The sequence below is a fragment of the Gossypium hirsutum genome, chromosome D02, assembly GCF_007990345.1.
Source record: "Gossypium hirsutum isolate 1008001.06 chromosome D02, Gossypium_hirsutum_v2.1, whole genome shotgun sequence".
Classification (NCBI taxonomy): Eukaryota; Viridiplantae; Streptophyta; class Magnoliopsida; order Malvales; family Malvaceae; genus Gossypium; species Gossypium hirsutum.
The window spans coordinates 36,904,727-36,915,339 of record NC_053438.1 but is presented as its reverse complement, the minus strand read 5'-3'; the positions used below and the strand labels follow the sequence as shown (position 1 = coordinate 36,915,339).

The 10,613-nt window shown below is 31.4% G+C and overlaps 1 protein-coding gene and 1 long non-coding RNA gene across 2 annotated transcripts; both read right to left on the bottom strand.

The window, feature by feature from the left end:
• Window positions 1-5,839: 5,839 nt before the first annotated feature.
• On the bottom strand, window positions 5,840-7,752 carry LOC107907975 (mitochondrial Rho GTPase 1-like). Its single transcript, XM_041088314.1, has 5 exons — window positions 7,714-7,752; window positions 7,348-7,460; window positions 6,932-7,082; window positions 6,579-6,765; window positions 5,840-6,181 (listed from the first exon to the last, which is right to left on the bottom strand). The coding sequence occupies exons 1-5, from the start codon at window positions 7,750-7,752 to the stop codon at window positions 6,108-6,110; spliced, it is 564 nt and encodes a 187-aa protein (XP_040944248.1). The 3' UTR covers window positions 5,840-6,107.
• Window positions 7,753-7,899: 147 nt separating this feature from the next.
• Window positions 7,900-8,623, bottom strand: LOC121214659 (uncharacterized). Its single transcript, XR_005910256.1, has 3 exons — window positions 8,281-8,623; window positions 8,044-8,157; window positions 7,900-7,970 (listed from the first exon to the last, which is right to left on the bottom strand). It is a non-coding gene; the product is annotated as an uncharacterized lncRNA (long non-coding RNA).
• Window positions 8,624-10,613: the final 1,990 nt, after the last annotated feature.

Here is a 10,613-nt window from a genome sequence, read left to right as displayed (position 1 = left end):
GCACAAAACACAAGTATTATTTGAAAAAAGTTTATTGTTATAAATATCATAAATTGAATCGATTTTTAAAATTTTAAATTTTCTCTATGATAGAAAACCATTTTTAAACTGGATTTTTCATAACAATTGATATCAGAGCCAGGTTGTGCTATGTTTATAGTATAAATCAATACCAAAATTCTCTTTTCTTCTTGTTTGGTTAATTTTTTATAAGATGTGACATTTTTATAATTATTTGTATGTTTTGGGCTATGTATGTGAATGAATCTATGCTATTATTTTATTATTATAAAATAATTTTTTCCAAAATTGTGTTTCCTAGAAAATTGAGAAAACGCAAACCTGAGTCAACCAACTGGCAAAAGACTAACGGTTTCCCAATGGCGGAGGTTATCGTGGCCTTACGGCTACTTGGCAGTGGACAGACAGGGACTGACGGCGATGGTGACGTCAACTGTGGGGACAATAGAAATCCGTGATGGCAACAAAAATTCAACAACAAATCCTTTCGGTGGTTTTCAAGTCATTTGTGATTTTGGGGAAATCCCTAAAAATTAGGATATTTCACTTTGAGCCAAAAAACTGAAAGTATGCTTTAGGGTAATAATTGTAATTTTTATTTATTATTTTTCTAGGATGAAATCATGAAAACTTTGGGTGGTTGGAGTCATTTAATTTTATGCTTTTCTATGATAGCATGATGATGTTTAAATTGATTGCAAAGAATGCTCAAGCATACGTATGATAAGCATGCCATATACTTTAGGAGAAGAATGCCACATGTACTTGTCGTGTATTTATTAATCATTCATGATTGAAGTTGGATATAAAAAACCTTGCATGTTTGTAAAAGATTGAGTGGGAGAAGGTCCTTAAACAAGACTTGCGACCTCCATTGATAATCTCTTGTGATGGCATGAAATGGACCTATCTCAAGGTAGACGTTGTTATATGAATTTCACTGAGGAGATTTCCTAAAAGAAATAAGAATTATCTTGTAATGTATGCTAGTTGGTCGATCAGGTTGTAGGTATTATCATGCGATAAACAATAAGTTTTCCTTTTATAAAGGACAACTAGTTATACATGTTACTTGTTGAGATTGTCCCAAGATGACTCAATCGTGGTGCATGAAATGATTGGTGTTGAGTTGATGGTTATACACTCAAGATCATTCCAGTTTGTAATACCCGATTTTGGCCAAGGTAAAAAGGCCCAAATAAAACAATCCAATTACAATAAGGAGGGCCCAAACCCTAGACCCAATTTTTGTTAAAGACCAGTGGCCCAATTATATGTGGCCCAAATGCCCAAGAGTTATAGAAATCCCTAGGGTTTCTGAGGAAACCCTTTGTGCCGCAGCCACAAGCATCCCCAATCTTCATACCTGCGCATCAAGAAAAAACAAAAAAGGAAACACAATCAAAGATTCGAAAATCAAATAAAGAAACAGATTTGTTTCTTCTTTAGATTTGTTTCGTTCGGCTATAAAAAAGCCATTAATGCACTGTAATAGGGGTAGAAAAAAATCAATAAAAAAGACAGTGGATTTCATAGAAAAAACAGTGAGTTCAATACCGAAAGATCAGAAATCAATTCAAGGTTGATTTTTATTTTCGTTAATTTACATTTATTTTTGTTACACATTTCTTTATCTATATACGAATAGTATAAAAATAAAAAAGGAAAGAAATCACATTTTCTTTAAACTCTGAAACGGCGCTTTAGCGTTCGAGGGAGCCATGCCGAGGATCGGTGGCCGGACACCGAAGGGTCTCATCGATTTATTTGCGATTTTTGTTGATTTTTTGAAAGCTCCAAACCCAGATTCAGGTTTAGATAAGCTTAAGGAACCGAATAAGGGATTTTCCCCTTTTCTGGCCACCGCAGACGGCGGTGCCGGTGTCGGAGATCGGTGACCGGCATGGTGGCCGATGACCGGCCCCTGGCCGGAGAACAGAGGGGTTGAGAGCTTTTTTTGAAAAGATTTTGTTTTTTTTTAAATGGTTTAAAATGACCTTTTTTGGAAGAATAAGGGGCTTATATAGGGCACCAAAACGATACCGTTTTGGAGAGCTCCCAGACGCCCAAAACAGCGTTGTTTTGGGGAGGCCGACCCGACTCTGACCCGACCCGGCCTAGGATCTGCGTGTTTTTGAGCGGAGGGGTAAATTGCGCTTTTAACCCCTTCGCTTTCTTAATATTTTACAATTAAGTTTTTTATATTTTTTAATTTGTCCTTTAATTTATTTCCAATTTCAATTTATTCCCTATGGAACGACGCCGTTTAGAGGGAAAAGGAAAATTACCCTTCCAGTCCCTCTAGGATTATTCGCGTGTTCAATAGGGTCCTCCAGTCTTTATTTATTTACGAATTTACCCCAGATTTTTTATTTGCAGTTCAATTTAGTCTTTTTTATTTTTATTTTTCTTAAAATTAGTTAATTTTAATAATGTAATTATTATTTTTATTTTTATAATTTTCATATGTAATTATTCTTATTTTATCTATATATATGTATTTATTTTTATGTACGCATTTATATTTTTTCAACTAATATTTTTCTCATATTTATATATATATTTTTTATTTAATTAATTTTAATAATGTAGATATTATTTAATTATTTTTAATATATTTTACATATATACATATTTTTTTAAATATTCTATTCTATTTATATATATAGGTACATATTTTTTTATATTTTCGAAAATATTTAAATACATACTTATATTTTTAATACATATATTTTAAAATTTATAAATATATATTTATATATTTTTCTTTATTTTCATAAATGCATTATATTTTATTTTTATAAATTTTATAATTCAAAATTTTATATGTAGATCATGTGTTTGTTTTCTTTATTCCTCATAATTTCAATGAATGTATTATGTACCTTTTATTTTTTTATGTGTTTCGTTCATTTCCTTCTTTTGTTTATCAATTTATGTTTTCATTTATATTTTAAAAGCATGTTTTTTTTTATTTTGCTCATTTATTTGATGCTTTGCATGTTATTGATTTATTTTTATTTATTTGTTTATATTATTTCTATGCCATTGTAGTATTTATTACTATTGTATTTGTTATCTCGATATTTATACATACATTATAACATTACATCATCTTTTACTCGAATTTAAAAATAGAAAATTTTCAAAATAAAGATAATACTCGTATTTAGGATTTTGAAGAAAATTGAGCCCTAACGTATTGGGTTCCGATTTTCTTCGTAAAATCTAACAATCGAGGATTGTTCTTTAATCAAACAAAATAAAACTTGTCATCGGGAATTCAATGTGTTGTGCCCTAACGTAATGGATGTGACACGTTGATTTTTCGAGATAAAGATTTTTTTAAAAAAATAAAAGAAATATTGAATGTTTGAGATTTTAGGAAATTGTGCCCTAACGTATTGGGTTACGATTTCTTCATAAATTTTAAACAATTAGATATTTTCTTAAATTTTATTACACGATTTTTTTTGGACTAACTCATCTTGAAGAGAATAAAATGTTGTGCCCTAACGCATTGGGTGTGATATTTTTTTTCAAAATGAGAAAGTTTTAATAAATAATTTAATTTAATTAAGGATCGCATTTTTTAACTCTCGACTTTAAGACATTAATTAATCAATTTGGTACCAATTTTTGGGCGTTACGAGAGTGCTAATCCTTCCTCGTACGTAACTGACTCCAGAATCCGGTTTCTTTTTTTTTCTAAAACTCGTAGACCAAAGCTATTTTTTAAGTGAACCAATCATACCTCAATAAAAGATTGGTGGCGACTCCCAATTTTTGTTTTTTTAAAGGTCGACAACTAAATTTTTGTTTTTTTTTTCAAAATTAAAAAAAAAATGATTTCGACATAGTTAAGTAACTTTCCAAGAAGCTATGCTTAAGTTAGAATGATGGTCAAACATGAGATGATTATTTGAGACTTCGTTTCTGTAAACTGATGTCATAAATATTTTTAATTAAATATTTACGAAGTTATGTTGTAGGTGAATTGATTTTTTTTGGTTAAGTAATTTTACCGAATTAGTGTTTAACTAAGGTATAGGGACTAAATCATAAAACTGGTAAAAGTTCAATTATTATAAATTATTATTTAATAATAGGATAAGTACTTAAGTGGCAATTAAACCAATACATAAAGAATAGTGGACGACAAGTGGATTGTTTTACTTATTTATGTAATAAAATGTTAATAAAATAATAATTAAAAAAAAAACATCTCATTAATACTAAAATGTGGTTTTAGTAAAAAAAGAAAAGAAGAGTATTAAAAAAAGAGGAGAGTCTTCTTCAACCTGGATGATTTTTTTTGAAAGAGAGGACACTTGAAAAAAAATTCTGCTTGTTTTTCTGGCTACAATTCGATTAGAGAGGGAGAAGAGAATTATTGCATGCTAAATTTTGAGCTCGTTTAGGAGCTGATTTTCCTCAAGAAACTTGCAAAAAGGGGAAGGAGAAGGCAGCAGCAAGAGGGGAAGAGATCTTACTCAAGGTTATGCTCGACTTCGAGTTTTTGTGAGTCCTCTATACATTTTTCTTTCTTGATTGCTTTGTTACACTTTCATGCTGGTATGAATGTATAAATCCAAGGAAAATTTTTGTGGAATGCATGTTGTCGAGGGAGCTGCTTATGCATGCAGTTTTTTTTAAGTAGGCTATTAAATTTCTTCGCCAGAAAAAGGTGGTTCGGTTGGTGGTGATCTATGCTATCCAAAGTTTTTTTTTTTTATGAATGTTGTTCAATTGAGCATAAATAAATGAGGTCCGAATAATGGAAATTAAGTGGTTTTAAATGTCAGTTTATAATGTCCACAAAGGATGTGAATTTATGATGTCTGGAATTTGCAATTTAAGGTGTTTAAATGCTGCCATTTACAAAGTCTGTAGGCTGTAATTTGGGACGGTTAAATGATGCCATTCATGATGTTGGGAGGTAAAGATTGAAGGTATCCAAAGGCCATAACTTTAGTTTGTCTAAATGAGCTTGAAATTTATTTAATACATGACATTATGAGTGTTTGCTGCTGTCCAGAGCAAGACAAAAATTAATTGTAAAATTGTTGATTAATGCCCTCTTTTGTGGATTCATTATTACTGTCCATGTAAGAGTAATTAAATGTTGGTGCCAATTGAAATGTAATGTTGTACTTGTGTACAATACTGACCAATTTAAAGAGAAATTAAAAGTGCTTGGCAAGTAAAAAGTTTAATTATGTTAGCTGCATGGTTGCTGCCCGAGCCAGGCCTTGTATATGTGAGAATTGAAGTAAGGGTATGTTTGTTTGACAGGTAAATGTTTTTCAGAAAATGATTTCTGGAAAATGATTTACTGGAAAATATTTTTTAGTGTTTGGATGAATCTGTGTAAAATATTTTCTGTTGTTTGGCAGATTTTCTGAAAATATTTTCCGGAAAAGTTGATTTTACATAATAGATATTAACAAATTTTTATATTTTAAATTGTTTTTACATATATTGCAATTTGATTTAAAATTTTTTTTTCTTGAGTATTACTCTCGAAATTCTTATAATAATTAATAATTTTTTAGAATTAAAAATTACAAGAGGTTATAGTAAATAATTACAAGTGTACAAATATACTCTAATATCAACCGGATATCTGGATACACCAAAGATCTAAAATTAGTATCTATCACCATCTTAATCAAAACCATTTGAATATTAAATTTCCAAAAGATTAGCTTCTGAATCCAGGTGAAACTCTTCATCCCAATCCCAATTCGTCTAAATTACAATATTTGAATCCAAAGTAATAGTATGAAATAAGACACAGACAACGATGGTTGAAATGTAGAGAAATTTTTTTTTATTGCACAATCGCTCTATTCCATCATTTCTCTTGATATTCTACAGACCAAACATTTCCAACACTACTAAATTGGATGGTAGAATTTTGCAATTCTTTTTCATACAGATTGGGATTCTGAATATAACGCAGAAAAGTCGGCCATTAAAATCAGATTAAGAAAATAAACATGGCAAAATTGTTTCTAAGAAGATAAGATAACCACAACAGTGTCTAGAAGATAGGAGAATCGTCATAGGAGAATCGTCATCCCTCAACTAGAAGCATTTTTCCTAGCAGCATATACGCGGTAAGTTGCAAATCCAACAATGGCTACAGCAACTCCAACTGCAAATGGTGAATTACATCATTCAAAACGATAAAACAACAGTTCACTATAGTGAATGATAAAAATAAATGAGCATGCCATTCAAGTTGAAGCAACTTCGTACCATCTCAGATTGTTTAAAGATAATTTTTGCTACGAAAAACTTCAAATACATATATGCTTAAACAAAATCACACTATAACTTGTAAAAAGGTTTAAGGAGCAAACACTGTAAGCAAGTGGACAAAAGGAAAGAAATAGTGATTTCCCCCACACCAACACGGAGAAAAAAGTAAAATATGTGCACAACAAGAAGTCATCAGAAAATCTAACCATGGTCACCAACATTTTCAACAACCCCAAGTTTCAAGTGCATTGAGAATAGAACAGTTGTGAGATGCCAGACAATCAGCATACCTGAAACAACCATGAGAGATCGGTTTATGAGCCGATGGTACTGCTTACGGCTTCTTCCAGCCTCAGTTTCAGGAATGCTCAAGTGAGGATGCTCAGCTGCATTTACTATCCTTCGAAATATGTTATTGAGATCACTCAATTTTGAGCTGATAGGTATAAGTGCCTCTATCCCCATATCCTGGCTAACCTGAAAAGGAAATTTGAAATACAATACACTTTGTAACACTGACATGAATACCATTACCTCTTCGAGGACACAAAAAGTAAGCATTTTGACTCTGTTAAGGCATTCTACTTATTCATTTAACTATGCAAGAAAATTAAATTACAAAAAAATAAATAAAGCATGATACCCTGATAGAATTCTGTATTGCCATTGGAAATGAATCCAGATCATCTTTAGCAGCAACAATGAGGCAAGGCACCTCATAACCAGTGTCTTCACCATGACCAGCAACATCTATGAGCAATTCAGTTGCTCTCTTCCATGAAGACTCATCAGAACTGTGAAGGCCAGATTATAATGAAATAGAAATTACAAAAGAAATAAATAACACATGCATATGCACCTACATGAATTTTTACAAAATTCAACCATGGAACAAAATATACATGATCATCTTTAGTGGCAAAAAAAGAGTTCACTCCAAGCAAATGAGGGTGCAACCATTTTTACAAATATGATCACATAACAGAAAATGATTAACTAAAAATAGCAGATAACTTTAAATTTAAAATCCCACATCAGAAAAATCATGCTTCGATTTACCTGTCATAAACAAATACAGCTATGTCACAAGGAGCCAGTGACTCTTTACTAGACAACAGTTTTGAAACTTCGTCCTCAGGGATTTCCAACAAGAATAGAGTTTTCTTTATTCCCTAAGAATGACAAAACAAACAAACACCAAACCTGAAGTAGAAATATTAACATATGAAAGCAAAAGAAATTATCAACTTAGTTATATCTCAACAAAATGTTAACATATGCAAGGAAGTATATGTCAATAAAATGAATAAGTTTTTATGTGTAAAGTTCCAGAAAGAAATTGCTTTGACACTGCAAGAAGTGTGTAGATTTTGACAGTTTTTTATCTCAAAGAAAGGACATCTTCAAATATCATTTCACTTGAACCTTATACAAAGTCTTTCTAATACGTCTATGACAGCCCATTTATGGTCTAGACTCCATAACACCAAGAAATGCATATACGTGAATATCCCCAATCCCTTAAAATGACAAAGTAACTCCTTGTGTTTAGAGGTGGGGGCTTGCTTTCAGCATAAAATTACAAGACAATGCATAATATAATGGCACTTACCCCAGGTAATTCCACAACATTCACAACGTATTGCTCATCAGCAGTTGGAGAATATGACTCCAAATAGGGCCTACATTAAAGTAAATAAAGTTAAAAAGATGGGGAAAAGAATTAGATATCAGGAAAAGAATTTTAATGAATACCTGCCAAGAAAAGAATTCATCAATGTAGATTTTCCAGCGTTCGCTGGACCAAAAACAAAGCAGTGGAAAACATTTCTTTCTGATTGTTGCTTATTCCTATCCAGACGCCTTCTCCTAGTGATGCGGATGGCAGAGGAAGAATTGTCAGTTGAAAATGAAAACAAAAGGAACAACAACTTTAAATGCTTATTCAGTGTTTTCATAAAAAAGAGAATGTTTAGTTTAAGTGAAGGTTACCTGATCAGGAGAGGAGGGAACCGAGGAAATAAAAAACCACAGCGATAATCGATAGCGAGAAGAGTGGGGGATTACTGGAAAATCGGTTATCGACGTTTTCTCAGGGAAGTTTTCTCATGGAAATTTGAAGGAATGAAGGAAGGGAGAAGAATGGATGAAGGGAGCTTACTAGATGAAGGGAGAAGAATGCCTGAGAGCTTTAGGAAAATGTCTTACGGAAATTGAAACGGTAAGACAATTTCCCAAAAATTGTAAGGCATTTTCCCGTGTTTTGGAGTTGATTTTCCAAATGGAAAATGTTTTCCGCCAAACAAACACGGGAAAAGTTGGAAAATAATTTTTGGAAAATCAAATCCCACAATCAAACGGACCCTAAATTTAATAAAACTTCCCAAACTAATGAAGGAGGACCGAATTTGAAGAGGTAGTGAAAATTGTGGAGAATTGAATATGTTTAAATTTGTTAAGTAGTTGAACTGCTACAGGCTGAAATATGGAGAAATTATAGGAGGTTAAAGGCCAACTATGGCCACTGTCCGAATTCTAGATTGCAGTATTTAATTTCCATGTTTAAAGACTTGTAAACTTGCTGGAAATTTGAAGTGTTAGATGTTGTATTTTATGTTGTCGAGTGCTGAAATTTGAGGCATTTAAATGCTGCAAATTATGAGGTTTGGAAGTTGGAAATTGAGGTAATTAGATGCTGTAATTTACCATGCCTGAAAGCTAAAATTTGAGGTGCTAATTATATGCTGTAACTATTAATGCCTTAGGTTGAAATTAAAAAAAAATGTAATAGCTACAATTATGATGTTCTGATGCTGTAATTAGACTAAATATTAATGTCGTAAGCCGAAATTAAAAGAGGTAGTAGCTATAATTGAGCTGTTATGCTGTTGCATCTAGATTAAAATGTAAGTAATTATGTTGTCTTAAACATTATCTGAAGGGGATTAATTATCGTATATTAAACAGTCTTTACAATGAAATTGTGATATCTTAATGCGACAAGTTGAAAGGAGCTTATAGCTGTAATTTATTGTGTTTTGGTGTTGTGATTAAAAATGTATAACTTTGGGTTTGATATTGATTATGTGTTGTTATTGCGTAAATTGATTTTAATTGCATGTCCAGAGTTGGATAATTCCATGTAATTTGGTTGGACTAATATTTATACCTTGATTGAGTTTAAATTTATGTCCCAAGCTAGTAAATTTCATTTTATATGGTTGGAATTAATATATGCTATAATCGAAGTTTAGTTGTGATCCAAAATTGGACAACTTCATATTATTCGGTTGGACTAAATAAAAGATTTGGTTTAAATTTGGTTGCTATTCAAGAGCTAGAGTTTTTCATATTATTTAGTGGTGGCAAAGTACATTGTAATGACCTGGATTTCTCGAAAAGAAAGGAAAGACAAAACCGTGGACGAATGGCTCGGAATGTATGGTTTGTGTTCTAAAATTGAATTACTTTGCTTGTTGCATTTATGAGTTGTATTGCAAGGGAAGATCTTAAGGAGAGCTGAAAATGATTAAAAAGGGGCTGAATTGTTTTGATACAGAATGGTTGCTTATGATGAGGACTAAATTGTATAATTTTGGAAATATTGTATATTGATATAAGTATGAAAAATGATCTGTTTTGAAATGTGGGATATCTTTACGTATATGTATTGATGGATAATAGATGGATTAATGGTATTAATTTGGAAAAATTGTTTATAAAGGAGATTGAAACATGGATGAATAAAACATATCGTAATTAAATCCGGAAATACGAATCTATTATGTAATGATTAAATTATTTCAATTGTAATATAAAGAGATGTATATGGTACAAATATAACAGATTGATCTATAAGAAGTAAATCGAATCGTATTCTTAGTTGATGTATTATGACATGTAACTTTCAATACTAAATTGTATTTATTCCTGTTTTTAAGTTATGCATACATAATTTATATTTTATTCAAATGTTAGATATAGAAATACCAATGAGAGATATTAAACATATGGTTTTGTTTCTCATGCACAGGTTAGGTACTTAGCGTTTTGATCATTGATCCAACATCCAATAGAAATCCCAAACTCAGGTGTTGAGGTGATTTCTTTTTGGCCTCGGCATGTACCTAGGATGTCAAATGGTTATATTACGAATTGTGAGTATTTTGTTAGCATTATGGAAATTATGAATATAAATGCATACGTATGTGTTGGGGATAATCATGTTATTATTATCTTGTTAGGAAACTTGGTTTATAAGCTTGATGATTTGATAGTTGAGAAAATGGTATGCTATGGAATATGTTTTTGTATATGCTCTTATG

Excerpts from the sequence above, each read along its gene's own strand:
- LOC107907975 (XM_041088314.1), bottom strand. The coding sequence starts at position 7,752 with ATGGGCTGTCATAGACGTATTAGAAAGACTTTGTATAAG. Across the intron at positions 7,461-7,713 it reads TTAGAAAGACTTTGTATAAG|GGAATAAAGAAAACTCTATT; the intron begins GTTCAAGTGAAA and ends TGTCATTCTTAG. Across the intron at positions 6,766-6,931 it reads CAATACAGAATTCTATCAGG|GTTAGCCAGGATATGGGGAT; the intron begins GTATCATGCTTT and ends TTTCCTTTTCAG.